At 49.3% G+C, this 22,929-nt stretch overlaps 12 protein-coding genes across 12 annotated transcripts; 5 read left to right on the forward strand and 7 right to left on the reverse strand.

Moving 5' to 3' along the window:
* Positions 1-11: 11 nt before the first annotated feature.
* Bathy02g02360 (predicted protein) lies at positions 12-3,086 on the reverse strand (the record flags this gene model as incomplete). Its single annotated transcript, XM_007514653.1, has 1 exon — positions 12-3,086. One exon carries the CDS (start codon positions 3,084-3,086, stop codon positions 12-14), a length of 3,075 nt encoding a protein of 1,024 aa, XP_007514715.1.
* A 490-nt stretch (positions 3,087-3,576) lies between these two features.
* Bathy02g02370 (predicted protein) lies at positions 3,577-4,335 on the forward strand (the record flags this gene model as incomplete). Its single annotated transcript, XM_007514898.1, has 1 exon — positions 3,577-4,335. One exon carries the CDS (start codon positions 3,577-3,579, stop codon positions 4,333-4,335), a length of 759 nt encoding a protein of 252 aa, XP_007514960.1.
* Positions 4,336-4,594: 259 nt separating this feature from the next.
* Bathy02g02380 (nucleolar protein 10) lies at positions 4,595-7,111 on the forward strand (the record flags this gene model as incomplete). Its single annotated transcript, XM_007514735.1, has 1 exon — positions 4,595-7,111. One exon carries the CDS (start codon positions 4,595-4,597, stop codon positions 7,109-7,111), a length of 2,517 nt encoding a protein of 838 aa, XP_007514797.1.
* Positions 7,112-7,233: 122 nt separating this feature from the next.
* Positions 7,234-8,217, forward strand: Bathy02g02390 (predicted protein; the record flags this gene model as incomplete). The annotated part of the gene is made up of 1 exon (XM_007514965.1): positions 7,234-8,217. One exon carries the CDS (start codon positions 7,234-7,236, stop codon positions 8,215-8,217), a length of 984 nt encoding a protein of 327 aa, XP_007515027.1.
* A 117-nt stretch (positions 8,218-8,334) lies between these two features.
* Positions 8,335-10,839, reverse strand: Bathy02g02400 (unknown protein; the record flags this gene model as incomplete). Its single annotated transcript, XM_007514907.1, has 1 exon — positions 8,335-10,839. One exon carries the CDS (start codon positions 10,837-10,839, stop codon positions 8,335-8,337), a length of 2,505 nt encoding a protein of 834 aa, XP_007514969.1.
* A 1,263-nt stretch (positions 10,840-12,102) lies between these two features.
* Bathy02g02410 (predicted protein) lies at positions 12,103-13,770 on the forward strand (the record flags this gene model as incomplete). The annotated part of the gene is made up of 1 exon (XM_007514484.1): positions 12,103-13,770. One exon carries the CDS (start codon positions 12,103-12,105, stop codon positions 13,768-13,770), a length of 1,668 nt encoding a protein of 555 aa, XP_007514546.1.
* A 118-nt stretch (positions 13,771-13,888) lies between these two features.
* Positions 13,889-15,352, reverse strand: Bathy02g02420 (unknown protein; the record flags this gene model as incomplete). The annotated part of the gene is made up of 1 exon (XM_007514697.1): positions 13,889-15,352. One exon carries the CDS (start codon positions 15,350-15,352, stop codon positions 13,889-13,891), a length of 1,464 nt encoding a protein of 487 aa, XP_007514759.1.
* Positions 15,353-15,516: 164 nt separating this feature from the next.
* Positions 15,517-17,292, reverse strand: Bathy02g02430 (predicted protein; the record flags this gene model as incomplete). Its single annotated transcript, XM_007514444.1, has 1 exon — positions 15,517-17,292. One exon carries the CDS (start codon positions 17,290-17,292, stop codon positions 15,517-15,519), a length of 1,776 nt encoding a protein of 591 aa, XP_007514506.1.
* Positions 17,293-17,733: 441 nt separating this feature from the next.
* On the reverse strand, positions 17,734-19,080 carry Bathy02g02440 (predicted protein; the record flags this gene model as incomplete). The annotated part of the gene is made up of 2 exons (XM_007514954.1): positions 17,734-18,624; positions 18,874-19,080. The coding sequence occupies 2 exons, from the start codon at positions 19,078-19,080 to the stop codon at positions 17,734-17,736; spliced, it is 1,098 nt and encodes a 365-aa protein (XP_007515016.1).
* Positions 19,081-19,272: 192 nt separating this feature from the next.
* Positions 19,273-19,986, forward strand: Bathy02g02450 (unknown protein; the record flags this gene model as incomplete). Its single annotated transcript, XM_007514967.1, has 1 exon — positions 19,273-19,986. One exon carries the CDS (start codon positions 19,273-19,275, stop codon positions 19,984-19,986), a length of 714 nt encoding a protein of 237 aa, XP_007515029.1.
* A 147-nt stretch (positions 19,987-20,133) lies between these two features.
* On the reverse strand, positions 20,134-21,729 carry Bathy02g02460 (hypothetical protein; the record flags this gene model as incomplete). The annotated part of the gene is made up of 1 exon (XM_007514570.1): positions 20,134-21,729. The coding sequence occupies one exon, from the start codon at positions 21,727-21,729 to the stop codon at positions 20,134-20,136; it is 1,596 nt and encodes a 531-aa protein (XP_007514632.1).
* A 234-nt stretch (positions 21,730-21,963) lies between these two features.
* Positions 21,964-22,899, reverse strand: Bathy02g02470 (succinate dehydrogenase iron-sulfur subunit; the record flags this gene model as incomplete). Its single annotated transcript, XM_007514632.1, has 1 exon — positions 21,964-22,899. The coding sequence occupies one exon, from the start codon at positions 22,897-22,899 to the stop codon at positions 21,964-21,966; it is 936 nt and encodes a 311-aa protein (XP_007514694.1).
* Positions 22,900-22,929: the final 30 nt, after the last annotated feature.

The raw sequence follows: 22,929 nt of genomic DNA on the forward strand, positions 1-22,929 counted from the left end.
TTGTCTCTAAATTAATCGTCACTCATCATGGACGCTTTCATTCTCGCCAGCTCGACCAACTCTTCGATGCCGACGACGTGCCAGGACTCTTCGCCCGCGCCGGTGGCCAAGACGGAAACGACGTCTTTGTTCGCGTCCACGGCGACGGTGACGCCGCCGAAAGCAAAAACCGGGAGATTTTCCAGACGCGTGCGACGATTGTTTTTCGGGAGGAACGCGAAATCGTTTTCGGACGCGACGGATTCGAGGATATCCTTGAGCGTTTTTTTCGCGGTCGAGCTGGATTTGATTTTGCGAGTTTTGCCGGGGGATTTGTCTCGTCCGGCGAGCGTTTGTCGAGCGTCTTCGTCGTCTTCGCCGTCGGAAAGCGCGATGGGTTCTCCCGTTGCGGCCGCGTTCATCGCCTCTAACGCGCGGCGTAAATGCGTCCGCGGACGCTCGTGGTTACACACGTCTTCGCCTAAAAGCGTCTTCCAAGACTCGTACCATTCGGCGACTTCGATCAAATCACAATTCTTCTCGTCTTTTAGCCACGATTTTAGAGTCGAGGACCATTTTTTCCAAAAGTGACTTCTTTCGAGAACTTTAGCAACGCCCCCGCCGCCATCGGTTTCTTCGCTCGATGCGAGGACGGCTTTCCACAGAAGAATGTTGTTGAATATCTCCAAATTTTGATCGGCGGGGTCGATTTCAATCAAACTCGCTTTGGCGACCAGTTTCGGGACGACTGTCTTCTCGACAAACTGCGACCACCAAGTTCGACCAAAGACGATCGTTTTTACTTCCACCCACGGTTCAACCACTGCGACTGCTTTGTCACCAATAGACGCGTCTATCACGTTCGCAAACTTTTGTTTTATTGTCGACGAAAGCGCTTTGATAGGTTCTAAAAGCATCTCGAGCCATGGGAAAATCCACTTTGAGGGTACCGACGACGGGGAAGAAGACGTTACTTTTCCTTCGTCGCCAGCGTCTTCAACGAACGTCCACTTTTCAATCTCTCGTGTCAGTTTCGGAATGATGGCATTCTCAACGATCTTATCCAACGAGCGGCGTGGTAACACGCTTTGCCACTCGTAAAAGAGGTCCATCGCTAAGTTTGACTTCACGTCGCGCGGGTCCCATCCTTGAATCAGCGTTCGTATAATTTTCATCGTCACCGGCGTTTCGATGACTTCTTCGAGTAACGTTTCGTCTTCGACGGTTTCGATAACTGGGTCATCGGTGTAGTTCAAAAACGACTCTTGCTTCTTGACGATCTCAGTCGTCGAGACGAGCACGTCTCTCCACTTGCCGCAGTTTTCGTAGGCGAGTTTATACGAACTGTTCTTGTCGTCGTCGCCTGAGGCTTCTTCGTTCTGGTTCTTGGGATCCCACGCGCGAAAGGCTTTTTCGAAGTACTTCTTCGCGTGTTTTTGTGCCGCAACAGCAGCAATGTCGAGTTCCGCGAACGCCTCTTTGTGGTCGCGTTTCAGCTCCAACCATTGTTCCAGAATCTTTTCGTCGTTCTCGTCTTTTTCGTTCTCCACCAACAGCTTCACCTTCTCGTTCAAAGTTCGGATATCTTCTTCGGCTTTTTTCACGTCCTTCTCGATTTGACTCAACCGCTCTTGTTCGCGCATTAACACCGCGGACGTGTCCATTTCCGTTCGCACTTTCGCGTCGTACAAAGAAATATTCGACGCGGCGAGTTTCCCCATCGCGTTCAAATTTCGCAACAACTCTCTTCCCGGTAAATGTTGGTCGTCTATGCGCTGCTCGTCGTCGTCCGAGTCGCCTTGGAGGTACTGTCCGGTCGTCGATTTAAAGGACGTGCCGTCGATTTCCAACTCTCTCGCGCCGCCACGTTTACTCATGTCGATGATTTTCATTTTCGGTTGGTGCAAAGCTTCGACGAACGAACCTTCGTTCGCGTTGTTATTCTCAATGTTGTCGTCCAACTCTTGCCGCTCTCGCTCGCGTCGAGCGATCAATTCTTCCGGCGTTTCGTATCTGACTGCTTTTCGTTTCACATCTTCCTTCGCGGAGCGTTTCCAAAGCTTCTTTTCTATCGTTTCTACGTTGTTTCTTTTCTCCTCTATTCGTTTTTCGCTGGCCAACTTCTCGCTCTCGTAGTCTGCGCCCCCTCGTCTACCACCGTTCTTTTTCTTTTGTTGAGTCTTCTTTTCGTTTTCTACGTTCTCTTCGAAATCGCCGTAGCCCATGCCCATGTTCTTCGGTCGCAGTTTCGTTTCGATGGCTCTGGAAATCCCTTTCCCATCGGCGCCTAAACCTTGACCAGGTTTGTAGCCCATTTTCGCTAATAACTTGGCGCCGATACCTTTCGTGTGCTTTTCGAAATCCGGTTTCACGATCTTTTCGTGTCCAACATCTTTGTTACTATTCCTTCGTTTTCTATTGTTGTTACTCATATCGTCTGTATCGTCGTCGTCTTCGTTTCCTAACCCGGCGGCAAAGCTTTCCTTCGCTTTCGCCTCTTCGCGTTTTCTTTTCGCCGCATTCCTCGCCTCCTCCGCGTCTCGCATTCTCTGCCTCGCGTTCGCCACCACGCGTTGTCCGAACGACGACGGTAACAAATCAAAATCTTCTTCTTCTTCTTCTTCTTCTTCTTCTTCTTCGTGATTAGTAGCACCCGCCGGCGCGAAACCGAGGCCGAGACCGCCGCCGCCTATACCCGTCCTCGCGTCCTCGTCGTCGTCGTAGTTCTCCGTATTGCTCGTAAAGCCCAAGCCACCGCCGCCACCACCGACTCTCACGCCTCCTAACCCGCTCGCGCCTGATCCGCTCTGCCGTCTCTCTTCTGCCACATCATCATCGTCGTCCTCTTCTTCGTATTCCTCCTCTTCTCCTTTCTTTCCATGAAAAGCGCCTGCTCTGGTGAACCCAACCGGCTTTGAAAAATCATTTCTTCTTCCTCCTCTGCTTCTCCTCCTCTTCCCATCTCTCTCGTCGTCCTCTTCCTCTGATTCCGCGAACGCGCCGTAAATGCTCTCCCGTTTCCCCTGCTTCGTTTTCTTTCCAATCATAAAATCGTCCTCTTCTCCACTTCCGGAGGATGATAATTCGCCGTCGGACGAATCGCTCATTTATTATTAATCCTCTTCTTCTTTCTCAGCCGTCGAAAGAAACAAAAGAAAAGAGAGAAAAAAGGAACAGAGAACAACACTTTGAGACTACTCTTTCACGCGCTCTCTCTCTCTCTCTGCGCTTCTTCTGTGAGTATTCTTCTGTGGTTTAATTAATGAATGACTTTCTTCTCCTTATTTTTGTGTGGCAGTTGTTTTCCTTTTTTCTTCGATTTCCTTTTTTTTTCTCAAAACATCAGTCCTTTTTTTTCGTCGTCAGTCTTTTTTCGTCAGTCTTTTTTCGTCGGTCTTTTTTCGTCAGTCTTTTTTCCTCTCCTCTTTGGAATTTAAGCGAAAGAACACAACTACTACTACTACTCCTGTTGGAGATCGAAATTTCATTTTCCTCAAAACTTTGTTGCCCTTTCTTGTTTTTCTTTCGAGAGAAGAGAGAAAGAGAGAGAGAGAAAGAGCGCTTTTGTTCTTCTCGTTGCGGTCGAAAGTCGTCGGCATGAGTTTTACTGTTACGAATGATGCTTTGAAGACGAAAGGTTTGAGGATGCAAAATTCTTCCACAGTCGTCGGGAAAAGAATAGGGCAAAAACGAGTTACGTTCGTCTCTGACGAGAACAGGAATGCGAAAGCGAGAACTGGATCGAGAGGAATACCAATAAAAGCGGCGAAACGAGGAGGAGGCTCGGGCACGCGACCGTACACCTTACGCTCCGGGGACACGCTCGAATCCATCGCGAGTAAACGTAAACTGAACGTGGAAACGTTGAGAAACATGAACAAAAAAATCGGCTCGGGCACACCGAAGATTGGGCAGACTATTTTAATACCGAGCGGCGCGTTAAGCGCGAGAGATTTAGAAATCATCAACGGGATCGCGAAAATCAACGCACCGAGAACGTACATTCCGAGGAAAGGAGAAACGATCGGGGACGTGATCACGGCGAGAAAAATTGATTTCGCCGAGGTGCAAAAGTTAAACCCGGAGGTAAAGTTAGGGACGTTTTCCGGGAAGGAGAGTTTGAAGTTACCCGCGGGAAAGTACACCGTGAGAGAAAGAGAAATGTTGCAAGGATGCGGGATTTTACCGCAAGACGCGGTATCGATTAAACTCCCAGGCGCGGAAAGCGCGAGGAATATTTTAGTCGCGACGGTATTAATCGGCGCGTATTCCATGTATTTCGCCGCCTGCCGGAGGTACCAAAAGTACGGCACGAAGTTGTTCGGAAACGATCGCGAGGAGGATAATCAAGATTAATTTAATACTACTCATCAAACGCAGAGATACTGCGATCGTCGGAATCTATCTCTCACGAAAAGCGAGTGTCTTTTGGCGTCTTGGATATCAGAGAGTGAGAGAAATAGAGATCATCCCTTTACATGTCGTGTATTCGTAAACGTTATTATATATTCGTCTCTTTTACCATTTTTACCGCCGCCTCTCCGTCACAAAATAGCGCATCAAATCGTCTCGTTTACTAAGAAAGGCGGTTGGAAGAGGAGAGGAAGAATAAAAGATGACGTCCCGCGCATCAGGGGCGGACCCTCCGACCACCTCTCTCCGAGCGACGAGCGCTCTAAACGGGGTGAAAGTGTACGAAGTCGCCTCGAGCAAACACAATCCGCAGTTCGCCGCCGACGGGAAAACGAACAAGAAACCTTCGAGAAAGCAACGCAAAGATGTGAATTATCAGCAACGGATAGAGTTGATTCAAGACTTGGATTCGTTTCCGACGTGTGCGCACAGAGGGAAAGTTTCCGAGGATGGACAGTTCTTGGTCGTGAGCGGGTTACATCCGCCCATGTTCAAGTGCTTCGATTTGGGAAATCTGAGCTGTAAGTTTACGAGACACTTGGACAGCGAAATCGTGGACTTTCAACTTTTAGGCGAAGATTATTCAAAGATTGCGTTTTTATGCGCGGACAGAGCGATTCGGTTTCACGCGAAGTTTGGAACGTATTACGACGTTCGAACGCCGAGACAGGGGAGAGACTTGGCGATTTCGAGACGAACGGCGGATTTAATCGTATGCGGATCGAGTAAAGACGTGTACCGGTTAAATTTGGAGAAAGGACGGTTTTTGGCGCCGTTGGAGGCGAAGTGCGAGGATTTAAACGTCGTTGGTATCAGCCCGACGCACGGTTTAGTCGCCGTTGGAGGTGGAGACGGAAGCGTGGAGTGTTTCGATTTGAGGCAGAAGAGAAGCGTGGGGAGATTGCACGCGTGCGGCGGAGATAGTACTTTAGAGAATAGAACGGAGATGAGCGATTCGGAGGAGAAAACCGGGGTGACGTGCGTGCGATTCGACGACTCGGGGTTAAACTTAGCGTGTGGGAGCTCGGATGGTATCGTGCGAATATTCGATTTGCGGTCGAGCCGAGCAAAGGTGACGAAAGATCACATGTACGGCGAACCGATCATAGACATCAAATTTCACGAAACCGCGGACGGGAAGAAGCGGGTGATGAGTACGGATAAGAAAATTGTGAAAGTTTGGGAGCAAAATAGCGGGGATAATTACGTCGCGGTCGAACCGAGAGACGGGAAAGAAATCAACGATATCGTTTGCTGGGAAAATAGCGGTTTAGTTTTTACTATCATGGAAGATCCAAAGATTGGATGCTATTTCATCCCCGGTCTCGGTCCGGCGCCGAAATGGTGTTCGTTCTTGGAAAATTTAACCGAAGAGATGGAAGAACAAAAGAGAGAAACGCTGTACGACGATTATCGATTCGTGACCGCGAAAGAGTTGAGCGAGTTAGGTTTGGACCACTTAATTGGAACGAAGATGTTGAGAGCATACATGCACGGCTATTTCATGGACAACAGATTATACGGCAAAGCGAAATCGGTTTCCAATCCGTTCTCGTACGAGGATTATAAAAACAAAAAGATTGCTGAGACGATGGAGAAAGAGAGACAAACGAGAATCGCACCGAAGAAGAAACTTAAAATGCCGAAAGTTAACGCGGCGTTTGCGGCGAAACTGGCGAGCGGCGAGAAAACCGCGAGCTTCAAAACCGGCGACGCGGACGCCGACTTTGATAACGAAGAGTTGGAGGGAGAACCAGAGATTAAAAACGAACTCATGCGAGACGATCGTTTCGGTGCGCTCTTTAAAGACGAGGACTTTGAAATCGACGAGAAGTCAGAGCATTATAAGTTGTTGCATCCGAACGCGGCTAAAGTAGACGCGAGGAAGAAGCGCGAGTTGATCGAAGAACATTTCGATACGTTCGATACGTCCTCGGACGAAGAAGAAAATGTTAAAGAAAAGAATAGAAAAGAAAAAGATTCCAAACAGAAGAAAACGAAGAAGAAAGATAGCAAGAGAAGAGGAATAGAAGTAGAAGAAGGAGATACTAGCGATGAGGAGGAGGACGACGACGACGACGTCGGAGGACGACCAGGCAAAACAGGAGACGACTTCATTCCTTCAACTGCGTTTGCGGGCGCGAAGAAAGGGTACGTCTTCTCCAACGGCAAGCGCGGCGTAGGATACTATATGGATTCAAAGGCATCCAAAAAAACATCGACTGCACCACCCACCATGGGTAACAAAAAGGCCAAGAAATCTTCTTCCACGGTTTCTGCGAAAGAGCCGCAAATGTACGCCGTCAAAGACGCCTTCCACAAAACCGCCTACACCAAAAAGTTAAACTCGCACGTCGACCTCCCTCTGATCGAACGCGCCAAGCTCGAAGGCGGCGCCGCGCAAACCTTACGAGACGCCGAACGACGCAACCCAAAGAAAACGATCGGAAACCGCGAAGGTTTCTTCGACGCCGCGATACCTTCAGCGGCGGACAAGAAAAAAAAAGGGGACAAGAAACGCCTCGTCGGTTTCGGTATCCGCGAAGCCGCCGCGGAGGACGAAGAAAACGCCTTCGCGGCGGAAACGCACTATCGAAACGGGAAACGAAGAGGCGTAGAATCGATCATGCACACATCCGGTGGTGGTCGAGCTGGTCGTGGTCGAGGCCGAGGTGGTGGGAGAGGAAGAGGCGGAGGAAGAGGAAGAGGGAGACGATGATAGTGATACCGCTTGTAGCGGTGCTCAGATTGATTCTTTGTGCTCTGATATGCTGCCACGTGTGCACTTTAAAATTTCCATTTCCATCACGAACGCCTCACTTTTAATCCACCTCGTCGACAATGTCATCGTCCTGTTCTTCTTTATCGTTTAAACGTTCCTCGACGACGAATACTGCCGGGCTGATTTCTTCTTCTTCTTCTTCTTCTCGTAAAGCCGCTGCTGCTTCTGCTCGTAAGAAAGAAAAGCGGGGAAACGAAGAGTTTTTCATTATCCATTCTCGCTTACAATACATGACCGCAGACGGCGGTCGGAGACAAAAGTTGGAGGAAGCTTTGAAGGAAGAGCTCCCATCCGCGCCGGGGTTGTCGAAGAACACGCAAATTGCGCTGACGAAAGAGTTGTTGAAAAACAGGTTCGGCCGGAGATGTCCGGAGTTATTGGCTGAAGAGTTCATCTACGACGCGTGTTACGAGAAGCCGAAAACCAAGGAGGAATATCTGAATTTTTTTGCCAATATGAATCTCCAAGGCGGGTTCCCGAATAGCGACTACGAGTTGTTGTACGACAGCATGAGAGTTGAATGGGACACAAAAGTGAGACAGCAGCAATATAAGGTGTGGTGCACGACGCAATTTAAAGGAAAGCACACGGGAGATGGTTTGCGAATGGGGAAGCGGAAAATTCCCGCGACTGGTATCGAGGTGGAATCCGCGCCGGAGATTTGTAGTTTTACGTATAACGCAGAAGGATTGTGTACTAGAATTAGCGCGGGGTACATGGCGGATCACGCGATTGGGAACACGAAAGGAAGAGGTGGGTATCACGGCATTTTTAACGCGATTGGACACCCTTTGCCGGTGCCTCATTCTGTGCATAAGATGATCACGGACGCCTTTCCGCAGTTGTTGGGTTTCGAGAAGGAGGACATGCTTTGGGTCGTGAACTTGGCGTTGTTCGGGTTAGCGGCAAGCGGCGGGGATTTGCGGTCGTTGATTCCTTCGAAGAAAAATGGGGCGAAAATGAAGCCGGCGAGCGTGACGAGTTCGTTCGTGAGTACACAGTTTGCCAAGGGAGGAGAGAGACATTCGCTCGCGCCAAAGTAAAAAGAAAGAAAATTTTTTAAGAAATACCGGTACCAGTACAGTGTGTGTAAAACATATATTTATTTACAAATGTTCATCTAACATGCGAGGCAACAATCGTCGTGATCAAAATATCAATTACGCGTGCTGCGCTTTTGGTTTGAAGTTGTTCGCGACGCGCTTTGCTCGGTCTGCGACCGATAATCCCGCAGACGCGGCTTCAATCTCCAAGCGCGCTTTTTCAGTTGTCGATAAAGGTCTCTTCGACGTTTCGTCGTCGTCGTTAATTCGATGTTGATTTTGGCACTTTTGAAACGCGAAAAACTGCGCGCGGCTCTTCACAAGCGACACTTCTTTTTGCGTACATTTCTCTCGATCTTGAACGACAACTGCCTCCGACGCCGTCGGTTGTTTCTTGTTCTTATTCTCGACAGAGCTGAAGATGTCTTCTTTTTTGTGTTCAATTATGGGCACAGATTTCTTTCCTGACTTCACGAAACCTTTCCTCGCGGCTTCTTGTTCCAAAGCTGCAATTTTGGCCAGCAAATGCGCCTTCTCTTTCTCTTTTCGGCTCAACTTCTTTTCTCTTTTGTTTTTGGTCGGAACAACTTTGACGCCGTTTGCCGTCGACGGCTTCTTGACAGAGATTGATTCATTCTTCATTGGCGGCTTTTCGAGTTCACAATCTCTACCATTATCGAAGTCTACTCCTTCGTCTTCTTCACTCTTTTCGGGCGGGTGTTCCGTGGTAGTAGCGACGACAGGGACTCTTTGTTCTTGTTGCTGCTCCAGAACCGTGGGAGAGAAAACAGGGACCGCCGCCGCGGGCTGAGGCATGAACTTTTGAAACTCGTGCGTAACGGGAGCAAAAACAGCCGGATCAACTTTTGGCGAAACGATGGTTGACCTTTGTTGTCGTTCGTGTTGTTGATCGGATTGTTGTTGTTGCAAAGGACCACCCTTGGCGAGCCATTTCAACGAATCCATGATGGCGCTGTTGTTATTATTTTTCGTTGCCGCCGACGCCATCATTTCAGGAGTAAGAGGTGCTGCAGAGGTAGAACTTGGAGGCATATTCAGACGCTGATGTTCGTAAGCCTTGCGATACGCCTCCAACACGGGATAGTTCGTCGCGTTCACCTCCAATCCGTACAAGCGCTCAAACTCTTCTCTCGTCGCTAAGTTGACGTTTCGCGTCGCGTATTGCGCGTTGTCGTAGTCTTTATGCGTCGGCAAGGTGGATACCAGCGCGACTTTCGCTAATCGTTCGGCTTCTTTTGCCATCATCACCGCCGTTCGCGCTTGTTCAGCGCGCATGACTGCCTCTTGCACTTTAGCGTTGGCTAACGCTGCTTCTTTGACTTTCAAAGCAGCTTTGGCCGCTTCCAAAGCCGCCTCCGCCGCCTTCGCCGCTTCCAGTTTCGCTCTCGTTTCCATTTTCGAGGCCGTTTGTCTCGCTTCGGCTTCTCTCGATAAGAGTTCAAAGCGGGCCTGCTCGACTTCCTCGTCCGTAAACGGTCGAGGACGCGGTTTGCCTTCGGATTTCCCGGGCCATCCGTCTCGCATCCATTTCGTTTTTTCTTTCTTCTCTTTTTTTATCGTTGTTTCCGTGTTATCGTCCCTTTCTTTTCGATATTCTTCGCCTGCCTTTAATGTCGATCTTCTCCTTCGCGACGACGACGACGACGACGACGACAGAACTTCACCTCCTTTCCTCTGTTTGTGCGTCACTTCGAGCGGTTTCGGAACTTTCGCGTACCCCCAAAAGTACTGCCACCAATTCTGCGGCTCGTACTCCACGCCTGGGTGTTCAATAGCTATTCCAAACTCATCGTATTCCGGTTTCGCGACTAACGCGTACCCCGGTGGCGGTTGAAGTTTCCCAGTCTTTTCGTTCACTTTCAATTCGACGACCATCTCCGGCGGCGGCGGCGGTTTTCTCTTCGTCCTCTCCGCCTCGTCCTCCGAAGAAGAAAAACACGCCGCCGACGACTCCCCCGACCCGTACTCGCTCGACGTCGTCTTGCCTCCTTCACCATCCGAGATGCTATACTCGAACGGCCCGTCCTCTTCGCCTTCGCTGGTAATTCTGCACTGATAGGCCCCTACGTCCACGACTTCTCCCGCTCTCAACTTTCCTCCATCCTCTCTCGCTCGGCGTCGTTCCGCCAGTCTTTCGCTCATCTCCTCTCTCCACATCGTCCGTCCTTTCCCGTCCACCACGCACAACACGTTCTCTTCGTGTGCAGGTTGGACGACAAAACACGCGAATAACTGTCCTCTCCCGCCTAAATCGTCGAACCGTTCGCACGCTTTCGCGCGGTAAAAGATATCTTTTTGTCTTCTTTCCTCCCGCGTCGTCGTCTGAATCGTCGTCGACGCAGACGGAGAAGAAGAACCAAAATCGCACCCTCTTCTCGCCGCGATGGCGATGTCACTTTCATCCGCCATCCTCACGTCTTCTTTTGAAACGATACCGCCGCCGTTTTTGCTGCTGTTATTATTATTCTCGTTCTTCTTCGCGTCACTTTCACCACTCCCACTCCTTCGAAACGACAACGTTTCTTTCGCCTTTTCCCACCTCTGATTGGCCTCGTGGGCGAATTTCACTCTCTCGTAGTTCGTTCTCGCCGCTTCCAACATCTGCGCGTTTTTGTTGTTTAATAAGAAGAGAGACGACGACGACGAGAGCAGTGTGCACCGCGCGTTTGCCAGCTCAAACAACCAGAGAGAGAGAGAGAGAGAGAGAGAGAGAGAGAGAGAGAGAGAGAGAGAGAGAGAGACGACGGGCAAACGTGTTTAGAGCAGATAAAAAGTAGTGGCGTAAGTGTGAGTGCAATTTTCCCTTCTTTTTCGAAGGGTGTTGGGAAGCCGTTTCGGAGCACCTTCGACTCCACTCACCCACACTCCTCTTCCATTTCGACGATGCAGAGGGTGATGCACCAAAGAAAGAATTATGTGCGATTGAAACGCTTCAACCGAGAAGCATTTCTTCCTCTGTTTCCGAATACACGTTGCAATCGCGGCACAGAATTCCTTGTTGTGACGTTTACCTTCTTCCCCGCTGCAATTATGCTCTTAGTATTTCTATAGGATAGAAGTGTATGTGTCTCTGCTTTTTTTCTTTAGGAGAGGAAGCGAGCGGAAAAGCGTCCCACGGTCGTCCTTTTCCCTCTCGTTCGGTGGAGGGTTCTGCCCTCTGCCGCGATGTAAAGAAGGAGAATTTTTGCCAGCGAGGATGTGATATTTTCGAAAAATCTTTCAAATAACGAGAGGCTTTGACCGCAGAACTTTCTTTGGCGACTCTTCGTTCTGTTTCCTCAAAAATTTGCGCGTGCCGCATATATATTTCCACGAAAACAGAGCATGGTGGACTTCGAAACGCGCGTTTTCGCGGGGACACCGGTGACGTTCGCTAAAATACCGGGCGATCCCGTGAAGTTTGTCCCGTTGCAATATTCGCTGATGCCGTTTCCGGTGCGTCCTTTCGTTTTCTTTTTAATTAAAGTATATTCGCCGAAAATACCCTGTGATATTTGTCGAAACATCGGAACGAAAGACGGAGAACGTTCTGCGGTCAAAGGCGAGAGCGCGACTCGTTTTTGCTCGATATCTCGGTGAAATCGAACGTCAAAGTGTTTTTCTCGTTTCAATGTGTGCTTTTACTGACAGTTTCTCTCGTATTCTCCTGTTCTTTCACAGATATCTCGCAATTTGTTCGCGCGAGTTTCCTCTTTGAGCACCAACGACATTTCGAGGGAAGTTAACGAACCGGCGGAAGAAAATGAGATTTCCAATCCTCATCAACACGGAGTGGATGCGTTTCAGAGGCTTCCGAACGTGCACTTGACTCGACCTCGCGCGCAATACGGGATTAAAAACGGATTCGTTCCAGATTTGGCCGGGATGCCTTCGACCGCGGCGCAGGCGGGGATGATGATGATGATGATGCCACCACCACCACCGCTGAATTTGAAACAGGAAGCAGAGGACGAGAAAGGGCAAAACTCAGAAAGGAGTGGTTTTGACTCGTTTCAAGAAGAGCCTTGCGAAGACCGAGAAGACATGGAACAGTCGAAACGAACAAATAACGACAACAATAACAGCAACAACGCAAAGAAAAGAAGTCGACCGGCGGTGGGAGAAAACATAAAACGACCGGAAACGCCGTTCATGAACTCGCCTTCCGCGGCTGCGGACGTGCTCATGTCCTTATGCGGCGACGGCGACGGAGGAGGCTTATTTGCCGCTCCCGCCGCAAACTTCAAACCGGTAAACGCGAACGCCACCAGCCGACAACAAAAAAGCCGACGAAATTCAAACGCGGAGACGACGTGTACCGGGCAAATTTTCCCGCTGAATTTGAAGTGTCCGAGAAGAAAACGAACGAGTTTGTGTAAGAACATGCGAAGGTCCTCGTCTGGATCGTCGCTGGAAGATATCGGGGGGGAGAGTGGGGCGGTTGTGCTGCACGGCATCTCGACGACGACAGCGACGACGACGGGTAACAATGGGGAGAATACCGCGCCGAGCACTAATACTGCGACGATTCCACGCGTAAACAATAATAAAGCCACAACGGAAGAACAACAAAACCAGAGAAAACATCAACGCAATAGCAGCGGTATTACGAACGGCAAAAACAAACGTCAAAAGGTACACAGACCGTGGTCTTTGGTGGAAGTCAAAGCTTTAGTCGCCGGAGTCAAACGGTGCGGTCGAGGCCAGTGGGCGGATATTAAATCCTTGTCTGACGAAAAAATTTCGGGCGCTTTGCTCCAACGCTCTGCGGTGGACTTGAAGGATAAGTGGCGCAACGTCATGCGAACGGCTTTATCGCCTGTGTTGTATAAGAAACGCGAGGCGACGGAGATTCCAGAGAACATGCTCGAGGATATTCGTTCGCTCGCGACGGCAAAGGAAAAAGAAACGCTGGCGACCAACAATGCCATGGAAGCGAAACTGACGAACACTACGCACACCGCGGCAAATACGTCACCCTCGACGAGTGGCGATGGCAACGATAGCAACTCCAACGAAGACGGCGAAGACGATGCGTTCGTCACCGATAATAACGCCGAGTCGTCTCAACAAAAGAATACGGCACTCGTTGAACGTAACACCGTTACTGTCTCAAAATCGGATGTTAAACAACAACAACACGCTCCGTACGTCCAGGGACAACGTCGATCGAAACATCACTCCCCGTGGACCTTGGAAGAATCGCAAGCGTTAGTTGACGGCGTGCGCACGTGCGGCGGATGCCGTTGGACGGCAATAAAAAAGCGCGACGAAGCCGATGCCATCGAGAAGAAGACGTTGAAGAAACTCGGTCGCCGAACAGCTATGGATCTGAAAGATAAATGGCGCAACTTGTTGCAGTTGGCAAACCTTCCAACGCAAAGTCGACGGAAGCGAGAGACGCCGATGAGTTTGCTTGCTGACGTTTTGGAGTTGGAAAAGAAATTCGGAGATACAAGACGAAGAGGACGACGAACTGTCGCGACAAACAATAATACCAAGAAGTCGTCGTCGCAAGAACAATCCGTGGCAACTATTGTACCAACAAATTAATTATTTAAACGCCGAAAAACGGAAGGAAATACTTTGTAATATTATCTATTCTTTCATGTATAATCACACTGATATTAGAATAGGAGCGTTGCCGCGGATATCCGACATTCTATACGTACTACATAACTTTCACCCGCCCACTTTTCGCTAACTTTGCTATGAACGACGCTTCGCCTTTCATCGAATGCACCGTACCTTTCTTCTTCACTTTTTCCCAATAGTGGCCTAAATTTCCACCCATGAAATCGTATCCAGTGATCGTAACCGTCGCTTTCGGGTACTTTTCTAAACAATACACGATGGCTAAAATCCCCGAGGACGGCCAATGCGCGGTGTATCCGTATTTTGTGGATAATTTATGTTGTACTTCAATAGGCATGATTTCCAGCATCTTGCGAATGCCGTACTTGGCGTACGCCTTCTTGACCGTCCTAATCGTTTGTAACCGTTGTTTCAATTTCGCGTTACTCGGCTTACAACTTTCTTTCGAGCACTTTCCCGGCGTCTCATACACGACCGGTACGATGTATCTCAACGTCGGCTTCACTTTCATATCCATCCTCCCGGTGCTCAATCTCGACCCTCGCGAACCTTGCGGTCCGGGTTGTCTCAACTCGCCTAAAAACCACAAATCCAATCTTGTCCCAACTTTCTTCTCAAACCCTTTCGTTTCGAAGTAATTGAATCTACCAACCACATCTGCGCTATCGATGCTCTTCCCGTTACTTTTCTTCAACACAGACTTCCCGTTCCCGACTAAAACGACGTTTAAGACGTCGCTGCTACTTTTCAAAGACTTCTCCTTCCTCGTCTTTTTCGATTTACTATTCTTCTTCCCGCTCGTCGCGCTCTTCGCCATTAACTCCCCGAACGTTAACTCTCCTCCGCTTTTTTCCATCTCTTCTTCGATTTCCAACACTTCCTCTTTCTTCTCGTCGACGATTCCCGCGGAATACTTCTCCTCGTACGCGTCGTGCCATTTCGGCGAAATATCCTCCTCCGGATTATCCACCCACTTCGTTTCTAAACTCTCTTCGAGTTGTCTATCTTCGTCCGTCCATCCCGGGTCGTTCCCGCCGTTTTGTTCCAGTTTTTCTCGGAACGATTCGCTGTCCAAAATGGCGTTTTCAATCTCGTTCGAGCTGATTTTCTGAGCGTTGCCATTCGCGACGAACGCTTCTGCGGCGTTTTGCAACGTTCCGTCCACCACGGTATCCAATTCCTTCACGAGTTGGTCCGCGATGGAGGAGGACTTTCCTGAAGATGAAGATGAAGAAGACGCGCTCGAACCGTCGTCGAGTAAATTCAAATTCGGCGCTTTGTGCGACCAGAGCACCGACCTTCTTTGCTCGCGCTCGTATCGCTGCGGCTGCTTTTCGTCGTGTACGTCGTCGTTTATCTTCTTCTTCGACGACCACGACGGGGAAAAAAGACGATCTTCTCCTTCTTCGACAAAGGCGGCTCCCGTCGTCGTCGCTGTTGTTCTTGCGCTTCGCGGGATGGTGCCAACAACACCTTCACCGATGCTGCTTAAAAGCAAAGAGAGAAGGAGCAACGCGCAGATCCACGACAGAGAACGCATCATCCTCTCGCTCTTCGGGCTCCTTCTTTTTATGGGGAAGTTGGGCGGAGAAAAAATAACAAAAAAGGGTGCGAGAGGCTTTGTCTGCTCTTCGTCGTCGCGATAATACATAAATAGAAATATGAAAACGCTAAACCCTTCTACTCGCGCGAATAACTCTGAGATCACGGCTGCTTCCTTCTCTTAGCTCTGACGGGCAAACCTTTCTTGGTGTGAATGGTCGCGCCGGTGATCATCTGCACGTCTTTCTCGTCGCACGCGAGCTCGAAGGAAAATTTCTTCAGCAAGACGCTCAACGCGACCGTCGCTTCCATCATGGCGAAGACGTCGCCGGCGCACCGGCGCTGCCCGCCACCGAATGGGACGTACGCGTAGTCCGTGGCGACTTCGTTCGGGTATAACCCGGTGACTAATTCGGGGTCGTAGCCGTTCCAGCCTTCGATTTTTGGGTTGGTGAATTTGCGGTCCCATCGCGAAGGGTCGAAAAGGTCTGGATTTTCCCAGTGGTCAGGGGAGCGGTGAAGATTCCAGACGGCGATGAAACAATCCGTGCCTTTCTTCAGTTGGATGGATTTCCCCATGCCGCCTTTGGGTAAGTCGACGGTTTCGATCGCACGGCGGATGAGGATGGGAGGCGCCGGATAGAGGCGCATGCCTTCCACGAGACACATGCGGACGTCGCGAAGTTTTCGTATTTCTTCCACCGTGGGGATACCGTTTGGATCTTGCACAATCTCATCGATCGATTGTGCTGCTTTTCTCATCACGTCTGGGTGTTTGCAAAGGCAAAAGATGGTCCACGTGAGCACCGCGGCGGTCGTTTCGTGTCCGGCGATGAGCATGGTCATCAAATCGTCGCGTAATTGCCTATCCGAAGCCTCGTCCCCGCGAATATCCACTAAAAATCGTAACAAAGACGCATCCGACACGTTCTTATAATCTCTCGATTCAAATTCGCTCAAATCCACGTCTTGTTTATTCTCCAACGCCTCTCGAATCAGTTTCGTCAACTCCGCGTTGATCATCTCGATATCTTCGCTAAATTGTTTCTGTCTCGGCACCGCCTCCATTGCCCCGGGAATTTGCCAATACGGTAACGGAAACGTGCTCCTATGTTCGCTTTCTCTTAAAACTCTATACACGGCTTTAATAATCGGCGTCTCTTCGTTCAACGCGCCAAACTCGTAATTAAACACCGCCTCGCCGATGACGTCCAACGCCATCGCGTACAACTCGCTCTCAATCTCAATCTGTTCCGTCTCCCCGTGTTTTTCCAACTTATCGCTCAAATTCATCGCACTCCTCCCGAACAAGTCCGTCATGTGTTTTAACCACGTCCCGTGAAAGGCGCTTCCAACCACTGGCCTTCTCTTCGCCCACAACTCTTTATTCGCCGGGATCAAACCGTCGCCCATAATCGGTTGCATGATGTCCGTCAAAATGCCTTTAGAGAACGCATCCGCGTTGTCTTTGAACATGTATTTCACCACGGTTGGGTCGGACACCACCACGAACCATTTCGGTCCGGCGCCGAGATTATACACCCCGCCGTAGTCTCGATAGTACTGGTACAAAGGCACAAACAAAGGCGCGCTCCGCACTTCCTCCTTTAACAAATCAAACAAAACTTTCTCCGTTATCGGCGCGCCGTTCCCCCACGGGAAAATCCGCGAGAACTTCTTCAACGCGGCCTCGGTGTTATCCCTCGGGATTTCCACGCCCGGGAATAACGCGCCGTTGTACGTTTTTTCCTCCTCCGTTTCCGGTGGTTCAGATATCGCATTTTGGACCACAACGACGATGGCTTTTCTTCTTCTTTGTCCGTGGTTGGTTTTCTTCTTCTTCTTCTCCCGCGTACTCGCCGTCGTAAACGCGGAAGATCTGGACGACGTCGAACAACACCCGGAGAGGAACGAACAACGTTGCGTCGTCGTCGACATTTCGAGAGGAAATGGGAATAAAGCGCTCTCAAGAATGCGCTACCTTAAAGGCGTTTTATGTGGATAAAGGACGAGAAAAATCTTTTCACACATGTGAGTTTTAGATATTATGGATTTAAAATATTGGTACACAACAGTCTCTCTCTCTCTCTCTTTCTGTTTATATAATAAGTTTATAATTGGTTTGGTTTCTTTTCTTTGTCCTTCCTCCTTCACCTCGCTTTTACGGCGCGCGTGATGCGTATCCTCGGCGGCGGGCGGCTCTTTCGAGCAGCGCTGTATTCGCATCCCACGTCCGGGCGAGGCGAAGAAGAGCGCTTCCTTTCCTTCTCTCTCTCTTTCTTTCCGTTTATATATATATAATGTAAAGCAACACGTCTCTCTCTCTCTCTCTCTCTCTTTCTCTCTTCTTCCTCCTTCTCTTTCTCTACTATGGTATTATTACTGCGCGTTCACGCTCACTCGGTTCTCCTTCTCAAACTGCTCCTCGATTTTTGCAAACTGCGTCTTTTCCAAATCCGCAAAGTACGGATGTTCCAACGCTTCCGTCGCGTGAATTCTCTTCGCCGGATCAAACTCCAACATCTGTTGCAACAAATCGATCCCGTTTTTATCCAGCTGCGGGACAATTTTTGCCAAATCTTGCGCTTTCCATTGCGGAAACTCGTGCCAATCTCTCAATTTGGTCACCCCCGGCCACACCGTTTCGTTCGGCGTTCCCAACAACTTAAAAATGTGCAACAACTGTTGCAACTCGGAATCACCCGGAAACAACGGTTGCTTCCTGGCCATTTCCGCGAAAATGCACCCGACGGACCAAATATCTACGGGAGTAGAATAGTGCGACCCCCCCAACAAAACTTCCGGCGCGCGATACCACAACGTCACAATCTCGTGCGTGTAACTCTTCACCGGAACCGAAAACGCTCTCCCTAAACCGAGATCCGCAATCTTCAACACGTTCTGCGCTTTATCCACCAACAAGTTCTGCGGTTTCAAATCTCTGTGCATCACCCCGTGCTTGTGTAAATGCGCGGTGCCTAACAAGAGTTGGTACATGAAGTTTTGCACCGTCGATTTCGGAAGCGGGTTCGCCGGTCCTCGTCCGGTTTCATCCATGAAGTGCTTCAAATCTTGGTTCAAATATTCAAAGACTAAATACAGCATCGCTTTGCCGTCTTCTTCCACGTGTTCGACTTTTAAAAGGCGAACGATGAACGCGGATTCGGAGAGCATTTGGAGTAAAGATACTTCTCTCAACGCCGTGGATGGTACGCCTTCTTCTTCCATCTGTTGATTTAGTAGAGAAAGTATACGCGTGAGTGTGATGTACTAAAAACAGAAGTATGAAAAGAACGCGCGAAGATTTTCAAAAATTGGAGACGCCGTTCCCCTCTCATCGCGATGAAAGATTCTGATTCCGTTTCAAAAACAGAAGCGCGAGAGCGCGAGAGAACAACGAGAGAAGAGAAAGGAAACCTAATCGTCTCTTTCTTTTCTCGAACGAGACAACCGGGAGACCCTTTGCTTTCGCTTTCGCGCGGCAACCTCTCTCTCTGATCAAAACAAAGAGAGATCCACCTCTCCGCTCGCATCAAAATCTCCCAAACACCAAAAGGGGAAGAGGGAAACCACCCGTAAAAAAAAACGTACCTCCAATCGTGTCTTCTTCAGCGCGACCAATCTCCCAGTCGCGCGTTCGCGGGCTTTGTACACCTTCCCGTACGTCCCTTGCCCGATCTTTTCGAGCTTTTCGTAGCACTCGTTGATCGTGGACGCGTAACCCATGGTCTTCTTAACTTCTTCTTTTTCCGAGAATATAAAAGATTTGTGATTTTTATGAAGAGAGAGAGACTCTCGACTTCGGTTCTTTTTTCTCTCTTGGGTTTTCAAATTTTTTGCTCGACATTTTTTTTTGCTCAAAATTCGAAAACAGAAGCCAAAAAAGACGGCAGATTTTTCTCTCCTCTCTTTGGGAAAATGTCAACAACCAATAATAATAACGTCAACAAATTCCAAGCGGCGTTTCGAGCGAAAGTGGAGCGAGTGAACGAGACGAAGAAGATACAGACGCAAAGAACGATTCACGGAGAGGATGAAGCGCCAGAGGGAAGAGGAGGCGCTTCGGGGACGACGAAAATGAATGCGATTTCGAACGAGAAGATGATGCGCCATGGGAGGGAAGAAGGCGAGGAGAAGAAAGTAGTACTATCTTCTTCTTCTTTGCCGGCGGGTTTTTTCGACGAGCACGCGACGGCGCGTGATGCGAAGGACGAGGAACGCGAGAAGAGGAAAGAGGAGGAGGAGAAGAAGGGAGGCGTGGCGACGACGACGACGAGGAGTATTGACAACACACAAAAAACTGTTGCGGACGAGACGAGCGGGCAAGAATACTTGAAACAAAAAGAAGAGGAGGAGCGAATGAAACGAGAAGAGGAAGAGGCGGCCATGCATGCGAAAGAGTTGGCGGACGAGGTCATAGCGGATACCGTGGCTGGGTTTGATAAGGTGGACGCCTTGCGGGAGAAGGCGATGGAGATTTTGATGATGAAGAAGAAGAAGAATAAAGAAGACGGCGCGAAGAAAGTGAACTGGCGGAAAGGCGAAGAGAAGGACGAGAGTAGCGACGACGATGATTCGGACGAAAACGACGATTTCGCGTGGAGAAGAAAGAAGAGAAAGAAGAGCACGTGATGCAGATAGTATTTATATTCTAAAAAGTAGGTAGCTTTCGTAGCGTTTAGACTTTAAAAAAGTTCAGAGAGAGAGATGTATTGTTTGCGGTTTAGCGCGCTCTCGCATACATAAATAATTATTATAGAAGTGCACATCGTCGACACGTTACGTTTCGACGGTGATAATATTATCGATTTCGTTTTCATTTTTATCGTTCGCGCCCTCGTAGTCGTCTTCAAGCGCTTGGAACGCCGCCTCGTCCTCTTGAGAAAGTTCGACAAAGTTTGTATCGTTTCTCGCGCTGCTCTCTTCGTCGAAACCTTCCTCCTCGGCGATTTTCTGCAACATGGCGTATAACTCCTTCTCCGATCGAGGACACTGTGGAACAATCGGAGGTTTCCTCCATTTGCGTTCACTCGCCAGCTTCCAGTCGACCGAGCGAAACCAAGGATGGTTTTTGATTTCAATCGAGCCATACGTCGAGCCGAGACGATTCGCGCTTTCGACGGTTAAGAGTTTACGTATCAAGTCTCGGCTTTCTTTCGTAAATCCGAACGCGTTTTCAGTTTCTTCTTCTTCTTCTTCTTCTTCTTCTTCTTCTTCTTCATCCTCTCCTTCTTTGTCGTTTTGGTTTCCATTGTCTTCGTCTGTTTTGACTTTTTTCTTCTTACTCCCACTCGTTGTCGTCGTCGATGTCTCTTTTTTACCGCTCTTATGCTTCGTCTTCTTCGCTTTCTTCGGTTCTTTCGGCCCAAACGTAAACTCTCTCTTCAAAATTTTCTGATACGTCGCCCACGGTTCTTCGCTTTGAAACGGCGGTATACCTCTCACGAGTTCATAGAGCAAAACTCCAAGCGCCCACCAATCTACGGACTCGTCGTGACCTCCGTTCAAAATAACTTCCGGCGCTAAATAGTCCGGCGTCCCGCACAACGTGTACGCCTTTTCGTTTTCAATAAATCCAACCTTCTGGCGCAACTCTTCCATAGCACCACCGCAACCACCACTACCGCCGCCGCCGCCGCCATCTTTCCTCTTACCGATACTTTTCGGCCCCAATTGCTTCGCAAATCCGAAATCCGCCAACTTCACGTACCCGTATCCGTCTAACAAAACATTCTCTGGTTTCAAATCTCTATACGCCACCCGACACGGCTTCGCGCACATCTCGTGCAAGTACTCGAACGCGAGCGCGATTTCAACGACGTAAAATCGCGCGATGTCATTTTTCAATCGTCGATAGATTCTCAACTGATTAAACAATTCTCCTCCTGGAACAAACTCCATCACTAAATGGATTTCCTCCCTCGTTTGCGCGTACGAAAACAATCGCACGATAAACTCGCTCTTGGAACACCTCTCGAGTATTTTTTTCTCCTGAACGATGTGCGCGATCTGTTTCGTCTTGGCGACGTGCGCTTTAGATAAGATTTTAATCGCCACGACTAAGCCCGAGTCTCGGTGTTTGGCAATCGGAACGATCCCGAACGACCCGGTGCCTATGATTGGGCCCAGCTCGAAGTTTCGGATGGGTGTTTTCGGGTGTATGGAAACGTTGTTCGGGTTCGGGTCAAAAACTTCTGCAGGAGCTTTTTCTGCCTTTATCGCTGCTGCTGGTGCTGCTTTTAGAAGAGGAGGTTTCTGAGTACTCTCGCGCGTAAGCTTTTGAGAAGAGACGGCGCCGCCGCCACCGCTGCTGCTCCTTGTCGTCGTCGTCGTCGGCGGCGGCGTCGCGATCGAACTGCACAGCTTCTTGAACATATTTTTCCCGTGTTGTGTGTATTTTTAGGATTTTCCCTTAGTAAGTAATAGTGTGTATGATTTGACTGTGTTTTGAAATGTACAAAAATAACTCTCTCTCTTCTATTCTTTCTCTCTTCTTCTCTCTCGCTCTCTCGTTAACTCTGCAAGAACGGCTTTCTTCAATCTCTGATGATAAAAACGAACGAATACCATCGCTATACTCTTTCTTCTTAGAGCGGCGGCAACCTACAACTACTTCACCATCGTCTTAATCTTCGCGATCGCCTTGGCCGGATTCAAGCCTTTCGGGCACACCTTGGTGCAATTCATAATCGTGTGACATCTGTACAACTTGAACGCGTCGTTGACTTGAATCAACCGGTCCTTCTTTTTCCAGTCGCGCGAATCGATGATCCATCGATACGCTTGCAACAACACCGCCGGGCCTAAATATTTGTCCGAATTCCACCAGTAGGATGGGCAGGACGTCGAACAACACGCGCATAAAATGCACTCGTACAAACCGTCCAATTTTTCGCGATCTTCTTTCGATTGTAAATTTTCTCGGCCGCTCGCTTTGGTTTCCTCCTCGTCGTCTCGAATCAACCACGGCTTGATCGATTTATACTGCGCGTAAAAGTTGCTCATGTCTACGACTAAATCTCGGACCACAAACATGTGCGGTAACGGCGCGACTTTCGTCGTCTCCGCGGCGGTTGATTTCTCCACTTTAGATAAGCACGCTAACGTGTTCACGCCGTTGATGTTCATCGCGCACGATCCACAGATGCCTTCTCGGCACGATCTGCGGAAACTCAACGAGTGGTCTTGTTCGTCTTTAATTTTCAAGAGAACGTCGAGCATCATCGGCCCACAGTCGTTCAAATCGACCGAGTACGATTGATAGTGCGGTTTGGAGTCTTTCGAGTCTTTCGGAGCTTCCGGAGACCACCGGTAGACGTCGAAATTCTTCACCAATGGGGAAGACGATGATTCAGAAGCCGTTGCTGTCGTCGACGATGTCGATGATGATGTCGAGGACACATTCCGCCTCGTGATAGTAAAGAGCGATGATGGAGACGCAGAAGATGATCTCAAAGACGACGTCGTGCTGCTACTACTATTACTCCTACTCCTACTGATGATCGCGCGAAACGCGCGTTCGATCGCTCTCTTCTTGCTCGCCATATAAATGTGTTTTGTCCGTTTTTGGTATAT

The sequence above is a fragment of the Bathycoccus prasinos genome (genome assembly GCF_002220235.1).
Source record: "Bathycoccus prasinos genomic : Chromosome_2".
In the NCBI taxonomy this organism is placed as follows: Eukaryota; Viridiplantae; Chlorophyta; class Mamiellophyceae; order Mamiellales; family Bathycoccaceae; genus Bathycoccus; species Bathycoccus prasinos.